At 46.5% G+C, this 17,540-nt stretch overlaps 1 protein-coding gene across 4 annotated transcripts in view; it reads right to left on the bottom strand.

The window, feature by feature from the left end:
* The window catches only part of LOC147712123 (pancreatic triacylglycerol lipase-like), a 201,179-nt gene that overhangs the window by 56,243 nt on the left and 127,396 nt on the right, over positions 1-17,540 (bottom strand). For 2 of the 4 annotated variants that reach the window (XM_086922905.1, XM_086922906.1), the window contains exons 9-10: positions 12,263-12,436; positions 3,125-3,243 (exon numbers count right to left, since the gene is read on the bottom strand). In XM_086922905.1, the coding sequence (XP_086779031.1) occupies positions 3,125-3,243; positions 12,263-12,436 (293 nt within the window). The remainder of the gene's footprint in view (positions 1-3,124; positions 3,244-12,262; positions 12,437-17,540) is intronic. The other 2 variants (XM_086922907.1, XM_086922908.1) reach the window with 1 other exon arrangement.

Raw genomic sequence — 17,540 nt, 5'->3', positions numbered from 1 at the left:
GGCCTTAAGAGTAGGGCATTCACCCACCTCCCATAAAAACATATGGGGAACCCCGAGCTGAAATCAGCCTCGGGAGAGGGCCATGCATTCCTCCATATGTTATGCAGCCTGTGGGTTGGTCTCCCTTGGCCTATAATGGCAAAGAGGGGCCACAAACCACCCTTCCCTTAAATGAGCAATGCTGCCCCGGGGGCGCCTCCCCAGTAAGCCCGGGCGGAGCTTGCGTAGTGCCTCTACCCGGAGTTCCATGTACTTTGAAAACAACTCCGCTCCCCTCCCACACCCCTCCCAAAGTAATTATAATGTTTAAAAAAGGCACTTACCTGCAGTGGCTGCCTCCTCCTTGCCATGGCCACTCTCCTTCCTCTTAGATAACCCCTAGGGTGCACGTCTTGCACATAGGATTTTTGCCTAAGTTCGCAACGAAACACGGAGTAGGTAAATCTCCTGAAACTCTGCTGGCGGAGCGGAGTTACCCACCCGGGGATACGCCCCAGGCCCTATAATTGAAGAATGCGGCCCCAGCTGCCATTTGTTTTTCGATCCCATGCGAGTCCCACAGGATCATGGCAAAAATTCCTGATTATTTTTGCATTTGGATCAGAGGGAGTGCTTCTGCCCCCCCCCAATGGGACCTAGGCCCCCCATTGAACCTAGTGGTGGCAGGGTATCCCTCCCCTGCCCCCTTATATTACTTTTATTTAGAAGAGACTAACTCCTCAAGCCCTGTAATGGCTGCCAGCAAATTGTTTCTCCTGTTGCTAGCAGCCAGCCAGAGCCAAAAGGAAATAACGCTCCCTGGTCCAATTGGAACACTCTATTTTTAAATTAGCACTCCTGCGAGAGTCTCTGGGGGCCTCTCACTGACCCAACCGTCCAGGTATGCAAATATTTGTACCCTTAATTTCTAGAAAAACTACTGAACAGATTTACACCGAATAACAAAAAGCACAATCTGCAGACCAAAATCTAGCTTCTTGCCAAATTTGGTGTAATTTTGTTTAGCAGTATTTGCTGTAGCCCTTTTTAAAGAAGTATGTGAAAACTGCATGGGGATTTTGCGTTTTGGGGCCCACGTTTATTTTTTGGACCCGCTCGAAAGATGACCCAGAAATTTTCATGCACAAACAAGTGAACAAATAGCTCTTTTTTGGAAGGTTTTGTGGAAATTCGTCAAACAGAGCCAAAGTAATTAGAAACACAAAAAACGTTGAAACAGCAGACCCAACTAGAACTAGCCACTGAGTAATATATATATATATATATATATATATAATCAAGTTTTGCCCTTCAAAAAGCAAGTCTGCACACCACTTCAGGTAGGTTACTTTCCTTTATTGTTGAATTTCAAGTGAGCCTCTTAGTCGAGCGTGAGCTCTCCTGCCACTGCTGACGCGTTTCGGAGACACAGTCTCCTTCTTCCCAGGCGCTTATGTGATAACGAGTTCCGCTTCTCAACAATACCACTCTATTTCATGCCTACCGGCGCTCCGCCCTCACTTTCTTGGTGTGTGCTGGCGGTGCATTGTGGTCATTGTGGTTGTTTCTCCCCTTCGGTGGGTTTGCGGCAACTGTTCGATTCTGCTACTGCCCTGCTTTTTGAAGGGCAAAACTTGATGGATACATAACAGCAGTCCTAGCCGTAGGGTACATGCACCACCCAAACGGATGTACCAGCATCATGGAACCGCTCCTGCTTGCTACGTTCACTTCAGGTATACAGAAATGGATGCAAGTGGGAATCTCAATCGACCAGCCCACTGGAGGGCGGCTCCCCCAGTACCAGAATCGAACAGTTGCCCCAAAACCACTGAGTAATAAATATATATATAATATATATAATATATATATTATATATATATATATTTTTTTTTTTAAACATGGAGCTGGTGTGTCTTTTACATTTGTCTGTAGGCCACATGTTCAGAATTTTTGCCTAATTCTAAAAGCAATCAACTGTGCAAGCAATATGTATTTTTTTTAATCTGAAAATATATGGTTGCACCATTCTTTCCTATTATTGCTGTCTCATAAATTCCAAGGGTGATTATCGGTAAGTATGGGCGAATTTTGCGAATCTCACGTTCGCGAATTTTGCGGATTTGCGAACTCGCAATCCGCAAAATCCGCGAATTTGCGGATGTTTTTTTTTTTTGTGTTCGCGCGGATTTCTGCCAGGTCGCGAGGGTTTTTGTACAATTTCGCAAACGCGAACTTACCTGTCGGGTCGCAAGTTTTGCGAACTTGTTGTTTCTACGTGTCCAGCCTGTTTGGGACACTCTTCTTCATCACTGCCACCCTCTGTCACCACATGCCACCCTCTGGCTCACCCATGCCACCCTCTGTTTCATCACAGCACCCTCTGGTTGTCCAGTGTACATTATTGTGGCAAAGCAAAGCACACCTTCCCTGCCTCAAGTGACCTGAATTAATTTGGGGCTGATTAATGTGTCACAGAATATTTTTTTAGCTGGCACCTGCTTCCTTAGTGCTTCCTGATTAGTGATCTTTTGCACTTGCTAAGTGCTTTCATTGTTGCAAAATTAGTTACAACACCTGCCCTGCCCCAACTGACAATAATGAATTAGGGGCTGATTAATGTGTCACTGGATTTGAACTTCCAGCCTGGCTCCTGCTTGTCTCCCTTAGCTGTAATTCAGGACCTTTGTGGCATATGTGTAACTATTCTGAGGGTCAGAGCAGGGTCACATAATAGTTGCAAGTAGGCAACTGAACTCTGGAGGGGCCCCTCAGGAAGCACTACAGGAAATGGCTACTAATGATGAGCTTGAACTTTTGAACCTGGTAAGTAGTTTCAGTTTTGCTAAGATCGTATTTCTGCAATTTAGCGCTTATTCGCGGGGCGCGAAGTTGAACTGGGAAGCCGCTAACTCACGCGAACAGTGCGAGCAAGCCATAAAATCTGCTGCTCGCGGATTTGCGGATTTTGCGGGAAATTCGCGAATCTCGCGGATTGCGAATTTACCGAAAATCCGCAAAATCCACGAGCGGAACGGATTTTCCACCCATACTTAATTATCGGTGAGGCATTGATATGGGTGCAAACTCCTACAATTCTGAATGAATTGCTCACCCCGCTACCCGGGTTATTAGTCATACTTACCGATTCAAACGAATTATAGGTGGGGCTGGGAAATCCAACAAACCCTTCTTTGCTTATGATACTGTCTGAATAATATTTGTAGCTTCTCAGGTGGTTGCATGCCACGAAGTCACGTGTCCCTGAAAAATTGACAAGAGATGAGAGTAATCATTCATCTTTTAACTTTTCTTTATTCTTGTAGGTCTTTGTTTTATAAAGGGCTGGCTTGTAATGGCATGTCACATTGTAGCCCTACTCCCCATCAAGAAACGGCAGTTTGTGGTGAGTCCACGTCACGCCTGGCACCTTGATCGAAGTAGTGTAAGGTGGTCCCTACTTACATCTCAGATCCAAAGATTCCTACCATAAAATATGTATGTAGCAAAGCAAACTCTACATTTGGAATGGATACACCGAAAGGAGTTGTTGATGGACCATAGTGGATCGTCAATGAGACGATAACAACATACAACGAGAATTGTATATATTATGTGTTTATATGGGAATGTATGGGTTGCATGGTGTCAGGTTGGGTGAAAATGGTATACAGGTATCGGATAGGGTTTAAAAGATCAGATTAACAATTTGTTTGGGCTTTAAACCCAACCTCTTTTATTCTGGTTTCATTTCTGATTATGGGAACTGTCCAGAATTAATTAAATGCACTTAACTGAGTATGGGAAGGTGGGCATTGGCACTGAAAAGGTACTATGACCCAGGAGTGGAGAGCTACAAATGGAGAGTAACTGAATCCCTCATCAGTGTGTCCATGTAGATTCTGTTTAGTCACTCTTTGGTTCATAAGATGAAAAGCTACCTTGTTTTACTGCTGCATTAGATTCTATAAACAAAGTACTGTTTCACTCAAAATAGAAGTATAGGTTCCTATGAATTCACAGCTTCAGCGGGTGGTGGAAGTGGGTTGCATCAGTGGTGGAAGTGTGTGGCAGTCTCCTAAAAAAAATTTGGGCACCAGCACTCCTTTTGTTACAAATTGACCACTGCACAGCATAATCCAGATTTGATCTCTTAAAGCAACAATGACCCCCCACCCCCACACTGGGAGTTTCGATTAAAGTAAATGTGCGTTAGTGGTTATGAAAGTGCAATTAAGAGTGAAGCCCAGAAAAGCAACTGGAGTCATTGTTTTACCGAAATGAAAGGTAGTCTATTGTTTACCTTTGAGACCACCAAATTATGGGAAGCAGACTTCTAATCTTAGCTCATTTTACCGAACTGTGTGATCTCAAATGAGTGAATTTGATTCATTATTTCACTATTCACATCATTCTGGCTAAACCTGTGAATAGCAGTTTTTTCATTTTTTTAAAAATGTTTCAGACATCACAGATAGAGCAACCATAATATAAAGTAATGACAACTGTACAGGAACAGGTACGCATCAGGAATTTATACTGTGTTTATATTCTGCCTTTAATGAGAAAGACGGAAAAAGACAGAGGTGGAGGGAACAAGGGATATAGGACCATATGTATGAAAATGTCAATTTGCGATTCTCAAATAGCGATTTTTTTGCGAATCGCTATTTGAGAATCGAAAAATGGTATGTATGTATGATTTGCAATACATTTTACGAATCCTACATATTCCTTAATTTCACATCGCAAATTGCGATTCGCAATTAAGGAATACTGCCCCATTCAGTCATATGGGCCTGGAAGTAAGCAGAGGCCGTTTGCTTATTTTTCTGCGCTTCTTGATGACATCACAAGAGCTCTCCCGAGCTGTCTAAGGATGATCGCGGCCGTGGCCGTCTCCATTCGACAATCGGCAGGGCTCGTTCTTGATACTGATCTTTCAGTCATGGTACCGCATGCTGTTACTGACCTTTCAGTCACAGTACTGCATGCTGTTGACACACTTTTGAACAGTACGAAGACGCAGCACCTTACCAGTGCACGTCTGACTGGCTATGAGCTGACCCTGTTTGCACCACACATCACCATCAAAAAATGTGCAACTCTGAATCCAGCCACGTTACTACCCCTTCCTTCTATGAGTGAGGACACGGACGTGCATGATTTCATTTTCCATATGGAGGAGGAGACGAAGGGACGGGTAGACCTGACTGATGTTCCCCTATCTGATCCTCAAGGGGAGCCATATGTTGATGGCTCTTGTATCAAATTACCAGCAGGCACCACAACAGCGGCGTATGTCATAACAACCTTACACACAGTAGCTGAGACATAACGGGTTCCCTACCAACCGGCCCAAGCTGCAGAGTTAATTGCCCTTCTGCGAGCCTGTGAAATGAGTGGGGGACTGTCTGTCAATATTTATACTGACAGCCAGTATGCCTTTGGAGTCGCTCACCATTTTGGGTGACTCTGGGCAGAGAAAGGATTGCTGACTTCACATGGGTCTGAGATTCAGAATGGCCAATTGATACACAGGCTCTTGTCAGCCTTAACAGTTCCCCAGCCCACAATAGTGCAAAAGGGTTATGTAAATTGTAATATCCCGCATGGCAGAACGACAATATCCCTAAAGTTGCTGCTCATTTGGTGAAGTACTGCATGGTATGCATGATGCACAATCCCAGTAAAGTTACCCCCACACCTTCTGGCAGTATTGCACCACCTTCCTCCCCTTTTGAGGTTCTCCAGATGGATTTCATCTAAATGGAACGAGTTAACAATCTGAAATATGGGTTAGTGGTTGTCTGTGTCATTAAGCAGATGGATTGAGGCTTACCCCACTAAAGAGAATATAGCCATGGCAACGGCGAAGGCACTATTGAAAGAGTTCTTCCTGCACTTCAGCTTACCCCATTTGATTTGGAGTGACAATGGAAGTCACTTTAATTCAGTGGTTATATAGCTGGTGTGTGATGGGTTGCAAATCAAGCAAAAGTTTCATGCAGCGAATCACCCCCAATCAGCAGGTTTAGTTGAGAAGTACAATGGTACTCTCAAACTAAAACTGGCAAAGATCAAGGAGAGCATGGATTGCAGTGGCCAGATGCTTTACCCTTAGGGTTGTGGTCCAGAAGAACAACTGCTCACTCTAGAACAGGACTGTCACTGTATGAGGTTGTGTTCGGCTGCCAGGAAAATGTCTGGTTTTCTGAAACAGAATACCCTTTGCTTGTGGATTAACTCTTTGATTTGACTAAAAGTTTGAGTTCTATTCTCCAACAGACATCTGAAGCCTTAACACAAACTCCAGATGGGCCAGGCTATGAGATCCGTTCTGGGAACTGGGTCCTCGTGTGTATTTTCCAGAGGAAAACCAGCTTGGAGCCGCACTGGAGTGGACCGCTCCAAGTCCTCCTAGCCACCAGAACAGCAGTGAAGGTCGACTGCTGGAAGAATTGGATCCACTGTACCCACTGCAAGAGGGTACCCCTGCCATTGCCATACGACCACTTGGTGCTAGACAGGATTTGTGACCATGAGACGGAGCAGGTACCACACTTCATTCCCTTTAGGGATGCACAGCTGACATGGGTACCAACTGAGGAAGCGAGCCACGCCATGCTGAATGAGGGGAACCACCTGGGATTAAGGCCATCAAGGAGCCCCAGCATGTTGGTCTACCTGTGCCAGAGTATCTGCCCATTCAGCCCCAGCTTGTTGGCTCGTCGGTGCTTGAGCCTCTGCCCCTTGGTCCCTTTTAGCCTGACCCCCTTTTTCCTAACCCCTCTGTGCCTGGAGTGACAAGGTACAATTTACCCCCCCAACCGAGGAACAGTGCACCAAAGGAAAAGTCAGATTAGTAGGGATGGACTGCATTGCTGAAAAATAGGGGAACGTGCCCTGCCTGTGGTATCAAGGGTAGCTTAGGGAAAGGGAGATTGGTGCATTGTTCAGACAGTGAGCGATCAGGGCTAAAGGACTGTGAGTCTCAAGACAGAAATACCTTGCCCTGCAATGTGAGATTTGGATCTGAGCTCCACCGCCGGCGGTCAACAGCTCCCACGCCTGATGAACAATAGGAGTTTGTCAGCGAGAATCAGATGGACACTGAGAATACGGTTCCATTTCCTTGTTTCACCTCCAGTTGGCTCCAATCATAAGTCTTTTCCTCTGGTAGTAGTACTAGTAAAAAAAAAAAAATTATCCCTTTGGTCGCCCCATTCGGGAGGAAGAACAGCCCTTTGCAGCTCCGAGTTCTGAACGGAACGGACCTGTTTGGTTCACTTGGTCTGTGAAAAACAAAATAGTTTTTGTAACTATTATTCTGATCTCTCTACTAATAATACATGGAATAGCGTATTTCCTTGAGGAGAAATATCCTGTGAATTCTTTAAATGGTACTACGCCGGTGCCGCCTGAACATTTTTTGTCACTTTGGCACCTCACAAGGAGGAGCACCGAAAGTCCTATAAAGATAATGTGTTCATCCAGACTGTGCACCAAACACACAATGTTTATAACACAACAAAATGCTGGGTATGTGGGTTGCTGCCTTCTGTGAATCATAGGAGTGATACCTTGTTGCCCATGCCATTGTCATATGTCAATAGCTGTGAGGGGTGTTTTGCATTGCTTAGTATGGTACGTTCATTAGCTTGACTGGTAGAAAGTCAAAAACAGTGTAATATTCTAAATCAGAAAACAAAGAATTATCAGCATTGACATCCCAATCATCCAAATGCATTCCAGGCAAAACAACATCTCCTAAGAAAAAACGGAAGACGTACGGAATTTACAAGGTCTCCATCGGACTATATACATCAAAAGGCGCTTTGTCCCAAACAATGCCATCAGCGATCCGGACAGCTGAAATTTTATTTAATGTTTGGTCTCCTTTCATTTTATGCGAAGAAGCATGAGGGGCCACTACTCCATTAACTAGTTCTACAGCAGAGCATTCAGATAAATAGTGGCAATTAATCAAAAGAAAGAAGACAGTCATGAATCCAATCGACATGAAAAGGAACACCACTGACAACACAATCCAGATGTAAGTCCATGGTGGGACCAGATATGTGGTTTTCAAGCACGAGATGAAAACAGGAATCCATGTAGGAGGCTCTGCAATAGACAAAGACAATGTTGATGTATCCGAAGAGAAGTTATCCTGGTCAATAAAGAAACCACTGTAGCTGAGCTGAAACAGTGGAGGTTGTTCATCATTAGAAGCTGAATGTAGTACAGTGTCAGGGATATCAACCATAAGGTAATTTGGCGGGGTAGTATACACATTCTTCACAGTTGCAGGTGTTGAAGTCAAAACAGGCGATAAATCAATTGAAGACTCCAGCTCCACGTTCATGTGTTAGAGAGACTCAGGAGGAACGGTATTCATTTGCTTGAGCAAAACATTCCAGCTTGGAACGCTTCTAGGCATGCTATTGAGAATTGGCCATATGGTGTAGTTTGACAAGTTCAACGGAAATTAACCGATTATCTTTGCATCGAGGCAGTGGAGGTAAAACTACAGTTTGGGTGCCCTTTAGACCAAGGACCAGGACCGGAGTATGGTAGGAGGGTCCAAATTCTTTCTTGCTCACCACTTTTTCCCGAACAAGATCTCCAACTTTAGGAATCCAGCCAGAAAAAGGGACTAAGACTGCTGTATCAGTCATTGAGGGCAAATGCAATTTTGCTAGAGCATCTTGATTCTTTTGAAGATCCTGTAACAGCACAATGGTTATATACGTCAAATGTTGCAGCAGCCGCCACAACGTCTAGAACATCAAGGTCAGGTACAAACATCTTAATGCAAAAGAGCATTTCGTACTGAGTCCACCCACCCAGGGATCTTTGAGGGAGATCATTGAGTGCACATTGAACCCCATATAGATGAGTTAATCAGCCCGGCCCATAACTAATACCCTTGCTGTTGAAGATCGCTTTAAGTCTTTGTTAATCTGCTCCACAACTGAATTGCCCTCAGGCCGATATGGAGATGAGAAATGCACCTGAACCCCCACCGAGTTCATCGAATCATGGTAAGCCTTAGAGGCAAAAGTCGGACCTTGGTCTGAGTTGGAAGTGCCACAGGGATATGTTCCTATAAAGACATGCATATCTTTTATAACAGTACGAGCATCAGCACAGCTCTGCGGCCAAACCCAAAGGAATCTAGTACATAAATCCACTGCAACCAAAATATATTTGAAAGCGTTGTCAGAGGTCAAGGGACCACAGCAATCGAGATAAATACAACCAAATGGTTGATTAGAAATGTAGAGTTGAGTGTGTAGTGGATGCGAGACAATAGAAGGTTTACTCTGTTGACAAATGTTACAGGAAAGTACGTGCGTCTGTTGATATAATCCCCACCACCAATAATGTTGCTGTAAAAGAGTATTTGTGGTTGTCTCTCATGCATGCTCAGAAGCCATTCCTTCATGGGTAGCCACAATAAGCGAAAGCCTGCGGTCCTTGTGGGGATCATCAATGGAGGGAATAGTCATAAATAGAATTTGGTCAGTGGGCAAGTAATAAGTATAACGAAAGGGGGAAATCCTGGGGATAAAGTGTTCCCTCCTTTGTCACAGCAATAGCAGCCAAAATATCATCATAAATTTCATTGACCTTTTAACTGCTGCTACTGTGCATGTGGCTACTGCTTCTTCAGCCATGGAGTTACCAACAGCATGTGTTCCCACAAGATGATGGCCCAATGTAAGGATTAGATGTGTGAGTGGCAAATGTTCCTTAAGAGCGGCTACCCGGACCCAAAGCGTTCCATGCTTTATTGGGCTACCTTTAAAATCACGAAAATTATTCTGTTTCCAAAAGAATAGGTTGTCATTAAAGGATTGTACACAGTAGAAGAAATCGCACACTACAAGAGTAGGCACTTCAGTATCAGCAAATTCATGGGCTAAAAGTAAAGCAAATAACTCGGCCAACTGCGCCGTACAAGCCCCAGGGGATTGTGTGTAAAGCAGGGAGGATTTGAAGTCACTGCCCACTATCGTGCCTTCCACAATATTTAAAACCAATAGCTGGCTGTGCAGACCCATCAGTGTAAATGGTACACATACTGATCAAGAGGGAGTAGGGATAAAGATAGAGGATGAACAAGTTCATACTGTAAAAACTCTTGTGTCTGCAAAGAAGGATCAGAGATTAAATTGACATCAGTCAAAGTCAATGAACTAGTCCATTGTATCCAATGAGGATGCAGAGCTTTAGAATTGGGCATGCTCGCCTTGGTGACAGCTTCCAAAGCGGGTTGTTTGAGAAAAGGTTTGCACTGGGCAGAAGTGCTACTAATACATTTGTGCTAACAACTATATCATGGATATGCAAAACAAATAACTAATCTAGACACACGTAGTATACAAAAATATATTCTGTTTATTATTCTTATATTTTATTTCTCTTTTTGTTTCTTTGGTTTATAGGTATTATCAAAAAATGTTTTTTTAAATGACAATACATGTAATCAAGCAACAATAAAATTGGTCAAAGAATTTTTTTTTCTTCCATTTGATATATCAATGATTATGATGAGGTATGACCACACAAAAGACAATAAGAACAATGAGAAAAGGAAAAAGGAGAAACTGTTTGTTGACAATAACAATAGTGTATCAGTAGATCCTGGGATGTAAAGTTGCAAATAGATGTTAATGTCCAAAATTAATTGGGAACACTGGTTGAAAGACAAAGATGTCCAAAGCGGGCAAAGGCGAGACCATGAAAATGCATTTGCCCTGAGCCAGGGAGTGTGTTCTTTTAGAATCTCCATCTGGACCGCCGCCAACAAATTTTCAGTAGAAGAAAGACGCATTTCAGAAGGAGTATATAAATGCGATTTATAAGCTATGGGAACTGTGCTTCCTTCATTAAAAGTCCTTGGTATAATCCTTGTGACCAAATTCACAGTATTATTACGTGTCAACAAGAATTAAGTGGCAAGCATATCAGATTGCAAAGACCACAGAACTGCTGTGTTTTTTGGAAGCCAACTGTAAGACGAAAAAGAAGATTGTATCAACACGTATTGCAGTTTGATACACTCAGCATAATCTGGAATATAGGTTCTGCCAAAATTCAAGAAACCCAGCAAGGATTGTAACATTTTGAGGGTAGATGGAGGTTGCAATTGAGCACATTTCTCCAAAAAGTAGGGTGCTAAACTCCTACCCTCATTATTTAGTTCATGACCGGAAAAAGATCTGCAAGATGGTAATATGTGATTTTGCAAAGGTAAACTTGTAACCTAAAGTCGAATAATGTGTGTAATTATGCGAACTACACGCATGGGATGAAGATTTAATTAGTCTGTCAAGTAAATATCATCAACAGAAGAAAAATGCATCCGGGTCGATTTCATGTAAAATCGACACAATGTGTGCAGCAAAAAACCTGGGGATATTCTTATACCCCAAAGGTAATCTTGCATAGTGTCTCTGATTGCCGAGAGTGCTGAATGTGGTCAAGTCACATCTCTCAGGAGCCAAAGTGTGACTGGAAAATCCATTGGAAATATCAAGCTTAATTTTGAACTTCTTACGAATGATGCTATTCACTAACGCAGAGCTATGTGTTTTCTGTACTGCAAAGGTACAAACATGACTGTTCGAATGTCTGTAGTCTAAAACGATACAATATGAACCATCCGGCTTCAATATCGGAAAAAGAGGATTATTCATTGATAAAACACAGGGTTCAATAACACCCTGATATTCCGATTGTGTCAGAGTGTCACTAACGGACGCTTTAGCATCATGTTTAATGGGATATTGTGGTTTAGGCTGAGGTATAGATCGCAAACGAATTATATGCAAAGGTGAATCCCTATCCCAACCCACCTGATTGTGTTATAAAGCAGGAGCTAAGGTCAGAGCCCACTCTGAAGCAAAAGCTTGTTTAGTCTCCTCTGGGACATATTGAGAGAAAGATGGTAAAATTATATCCTTGTCCCTGGAGGAAGCGAGGACAAACAGGGAGGCCAATCAACTTCCGCCAGCAAAATGTCATAAGAAGAAATTAAATTGTACCAAAAGACTGCATTGATTGTGTGTTTAATATCACCCTCAATTTGAAGTTCAACGTGATCAATTCTATCAGGGGGAGCTATGTGGGTGTCCGCGGTTACAACAGTAATAAAAGTGTCCGTTGTTTTCGCCTCCAGAGGCTGGGGGAATGTGTGCTGAACTATGGTAACTTCCGCTGCATTGTCAAGGAGAGTTACCGCCCAACTCCTGTCCAGGAGGAGGGTTCTTACCATCTGGGGCATACTTTGCAGTCAAAGGGGCATCTATTTTCTTCTGAAAAGAGGCACGATACGGAGGTGCTCCCTTCCTCTTGGCTTTCACATCAAACTGGTGGTGCGGGTATCGTCTTTGTTGCGTGGACTTCCCTTGTCTGTGCCTTCGCCAAATTCTTGAGTCGACGATTCCTGAAAGGAACGAGGAGAACAGGAATCAGGAACCTGGAACCTCTCAGATGGCTTAATTTTAGAGCGGTCACGTAAATCATATATATGCTCAAAAGCTTCCGGTGGAGGCTAACCCGCATGGGACCTAGGCTTCTGATGCTGCCAATTTTTGTTCCATCCCTTCTTAGAAAAGACTGGACGACCTTCCTTGTCCGGAGGGGGTTTAGTTTGTACTTGTGTAAATGGTCTGACTTCCAAATTATTTCGACATAGGGATATATAGACATCCGCAATCGTAATCGGCAACTGTCACTCCTGATCAGCATCCACCACCACTGCTAGGCGTTGTCGCACCTGCAAGCAAACCGAGTCACCTTTAATGTTAGCCAGAATCATATAGTAGACAATAGGCAACATTCCCACTAATCTCATCCCCAGATCCAGGGCTGGACCAGCCCAGTATTCATCCTGTGCTCATTTCAGAACACTCTGCATAGTGCTCATAGAGGGGGTGCCAAAGCTCAGTGTATACACTGATGCAAACAACGTCCCCCAGGTGTTGCAATCATCTAGAGGAGGAATCAGAACACTTGGCAAACATATAGTGAGGATCCTGTGTTTCTCCACAGTACTCATGTGCAGGAAAACAGCTTCAATCTGTGAATTTTTTTGTGCTATCCAAATGGGGAGATCCTCACAATTCTGAGGACATTTGATCATGTAAGAGTTAATCATGATAGGACTAATCACAAGACCCCTGCCCTGAACTGGTGCTGGAGGCATAGCTCCAGGCGGAACCACCTGAATGGTACAAGAAATGTATTGTATGACTCGTCTATAGAGTTGAGTAACCTGTGCATAGAGTTGACGAAGCTCCACTATAGTAACATTTAGATATTGTGTATGTGATGTAAAACTAGCCGAAACCTGCCAAGAAACCACATCTATACTTATGGGGCCCATACGAACAAAAGAGATGGGTGAGGAAGGGCGCCATTAAACCAAATCGTATGCTCCCAGGAAGTCAATGGAACTTCAATCATCATGTAAGGACGATACACTGCTCGTGGAGCAGCGACCGTGTAAGCATGAAAACAATCATTTGCATCCACTGCAGGAAATGTAACCCAGGAATAAAAAACCTTGAAGTGGTATTCTGGATCCGCCTCGACCACCATGATAACGGTAACCCTCATATGGGGGACTCCATGCAGTGTCAAATGTTGTGTAACCGCCGTCCGGCTATGCGCCGGAATCGTGACCAGTTGTGCCAAATATTTTGGAAAGTCAAAGCAAACGATATCGCAAAATGGGTTGAAGAAACCGTTTAGAATTCAAGCTTGAAAAACCTACAGAAACAGGTGTACCCTACAACTGTAGAAGGCAAAGCCCTTCCACCTCAGGAGTCCCTGGGAAGCAACAAAAGGGTTATTGTGAAACACAAGCACTACTCAGGGGTCCTGTGAATAAGTACCAGACTAAACGTTGGCGGCGCCATGTTACAGGGATTCTGCGCAAACACAGAACTGTGCATAGGATTATGATACCTAAGTATATAGGGACTGAGTCATCCTACCACCTTAGTACCCATGAGCCCAGGAGGGCCAGGACCAACTAGCTATAGGAACAAGTCATTAGACACCTCACTCCAGACTCTCTCAGGAATTGCGGTTATACCCTTTCGCTCACTCTCTTGTACTTGTCCACAATGAGATCTGACAGAGACACAAACAAGTTTAAAATATTTATTTTAACTAGCGTGCTCTAATATGCAGTATACGTGCCACAATAAGCAGAAAACTGCATAACAGAAATGCAGTCAGCATAGCAAGTAGTCTGTAGATCATAAAAGGAGATGTGATTGTGAGAGGCAGAGTAGCCTAACCTCCCTCCCCTTGCACAGATGCAGGATGATTATATATTAGAAGATCTCGATACCTCAGTATATAGATTGTAGTTCTACATGATATGTGCGGTCATGCTCTGCTCCCTGGAAAGGTCCCTCTCTAAGTGTGTGCTACTTATCCATGTAGTCCAATAAGACCCAAGTATGTATTCCCAAACAACAGCTGTATCTGTATGTTTTGTCTTTATGTTTTGTCTAGGTGCTAGGGCCTGACCAGAACAGAATAACCAGGGGCATTATTGTTCGACCTTGTTCACAATGTTCAGACTAAATCACAGGAACCTGCAAAGTGTGAACACAACAGTGGGTTCCTATGTGAAAATATTGAAAGATGCTTTTTCAAAATGAGCTCACGTAACATGTGCAAAGCAGCGGACAGGCTGCAGCGTGCTCATGCTAACTTAGTGAGAATGACAATGTCCCCATGGGCCAGGTGACACTAGCAGTCATATAAAAAGCGCTTTATCAATTTGAAATGTCTCTACATGGGTAGTACACGAGAGCCATAGCTGCAATGCCCCTGGCACCAAGGTAATTACATGATGAATACGTCTCCCCAATGCAACATGTTTTATCACTCAAATCAGCTTCAAATGTATTTTACAAATCCAACCATTTTTATCCAAACTTCAGCTTCTGAAAAAAACCATCAGAAAATACATGCTTGGGGGGCGTGGCCAAGATGGCGGAGTGAACGGACGTGTTCCTCCCGAGCTCCCGCTCCCGCCTAGGCCCTGAGCCCTAACACATAGCTCTTCTCCCCCCTAAAATAAATCGGGAGATTGGGCACAGCCTGGAGGGCATCTGAGAGCGGCGATACCGGGCTGCGATCCCCAAACCAGTCACAGTAGCCGGAGCGGTGACCCCGGCCGCTGGAGCCCCGAGCGGCGGTGGTGACGCGGGTCCGGACCGAGGGCCTGACTGAGGCGGCGTACCCACTGGTGGCCGAGAAGAGGACCTAGCGGGGCGCGACAGCCCACCGGAGGCCTGGAGAAGCTCACTGCACGAGATCGAGGCGGGCTAGCTGGACGTCCAGTGAAGCGGTGAGCCCCGGACCCGCGCCCGCCCCCGAGACTGCTGGAGGCTACCGGAGGCCGCGGCTGCGGCCTGATCGGGAGGGGGTGGAGGCCTGGTGCTCCGGCGAGGCAGAGGCGGCGGAGAGGCTCGTCCCTATGGGAGGTCTGAGGGGAGTCGGCGCCGCATCGGTGATTCAGCGGTGGGGCGAGCCTGGCTCCGGGAGGCGCTGCACATTCCGCCGACAGGAATCCTGATTTTGGCCCCGCCCCAGAGACTACCCGAGGCCGCGGCTGCGGCCCATCTTGGAGCAGCCTCGGCCGGGGGTGGCGCAGTCCCCGGTGACAAGGGACGGAGCCCGGTGGTACAGAGCAGCATATCGGTGGCCTGGCGACACTGCAAGCCAGAGAGAGAGGCGAGCTGGCAGGGCGCCAAGCGAGGCAGTGACTCCGAGCCCGCCCCGAAGTTACCCGAGGCCGCGTCTGCGGCCTGGACGGGAGACAACGTCGATCCAGAGCCCGGGCAAGAAGGACTTGGTGGGGTGGCGAACCCCAGCGTGACATCTTGAAGAGAGCGGTGGCGTGTCCGCGACCCAGTGGAGAGGGGAACCTGGACCCTGGGAACGCTGAGCGGTCCTCCGGAGGCGGGAGGCATCTTGGCCTGGCCCGGCCCTGCCCTAGCAACTACTTGAGAACGGTGCTGCGGCCTGGCTGGAGGCGACCTGAGGCCTACATACACTGGTGAGGCAGCACTGGAGGGGCGGCGAACCCCGGGGAAGACGATCCCTGGCACCCTGCAGATAGCGCCGTGGGCCGGTGAGGTGCAGATCGGAGCGTCAGAGGCGGACTGCAACAGAGCTGGACACCAGGGGAGGCCTTCCCCCCCCCCGCCAACTGCAGCAGAGGAGGTGAGGAGCGACCGGGGGTGTTGTGGATTCTCCGGTGGGGGGCGAAGAGCTGTGGCGCACCCCGGAAGACTTTGCGGGACGCGGAGGCGCCTCGCTCTTGGTAAACAGCCGAGAAGGGGGAGCGACCCCGGGAGCAAGGACTGAAGGGAACTGGGCCCCCCTTGAGTGGGCGATCGCTGGAGGTGCGGTGGGATCCTCTGAGTGGCACAGCAACTATTGAGACAGTAACGAGTCGGTCTGGGGCTGCCGCGGATTAGTGGTGTGGGCTGCGGTGGTGAGCCATCTACCCTGAGGGACAGAGTGACCTGTGGACCGGGATACAGCACCAACGGCTGCTAGCACAGTGGCGCGCCTTTCTTGCTATCCGGTCGAACGACTAGTGAACCCAAACCTCACTGCTGAGCACATCTGGAACGGTCAGGGTAGTCGCCGCGGCCGGGGTCTGGGATACGCCGGATCGATTGCCTGCTGAGCCCTTTTATAGGCTTGGACTGGTGTTGCAGACGGGGCTCTCGAGGACACACACCGGAGACACCGGACAGGGCCGGGATCAACTGAGCCGGGACTTGCCGCGAATAAAGCACGCACAGCGGAACCGTAGGGAAGATGGCTGGACAGAAGGGCGGCAAAGGCAGTTCCCGCACGCTCACGGACATGCTCAGCAAACCACAGGGCAAAGGAGACAAGGGCTCGACACCACCTGGAAACGCAACTAGCTCCCACGTGGGGGGCAGTGGAGAGCCCCCTGTCAACAGATCCTTTTTGGAGTCCCTTTTCGGAACTCTACGGGAGGACTTCCAAGCGCTGAAACAGGAAGTGGCCGGTGAAGTAAGGGAGATACGTAGAGAGGTGGATGGCCTCGGAGAGAGGGTGGCCACAGTTGAGAACTCCACGCAACGACAGGACGAAGAGATCACGCACTTGCAACAGGAAGTACTCCGCCTCAGAGACCAGCATATAGATCTTCAAATGCATAATGAAGATTTGGAGAACAGATCAAGGCGGAACAACATAAGGGTCCGGGGAGTACCACCCTCAGAAGAGACCTCAAACATCGTAGGCTACCTGCAGGAGCTATTCCGTACCATCCTTGGCGAACCTGCGGACTTCCCCATCAGGATAGATAGAGCCCATAGGGTGGCCCGCAGCGGCGTGCAACGGGGCCCCCGCCGGATGTCCTGTCGTTCCTCCCGGAATTCCCGCTGAAAGAACGGATAATGACCGAAGCGAGGAAGAGGCAAACAATAACATTTAGGGGCCACCCAGTGGCGCTGTACCAGGACCTAGCCGCGACCACA

Source organism: Lissotriton vulgaris, chromosome 5 (assembly GCF_964263255.1).
Source record: "Lissotriton vulgaris chromosome 5, aLisVul1.2, whole genome shotgun sequence".
Taxonomy (NCBI): domain Eukaryota; kingdom Metazoa; phylum Chordata; class Amphibia; order Caudata; family Salamandridae; genus Lissotriton; species Lissotriton vulgaris.
The sequence above is the reverse complement of the archived record's forward strand: the minus strand, read 5'-3'. Positions and strand labels throughout refer to the sequence as shown.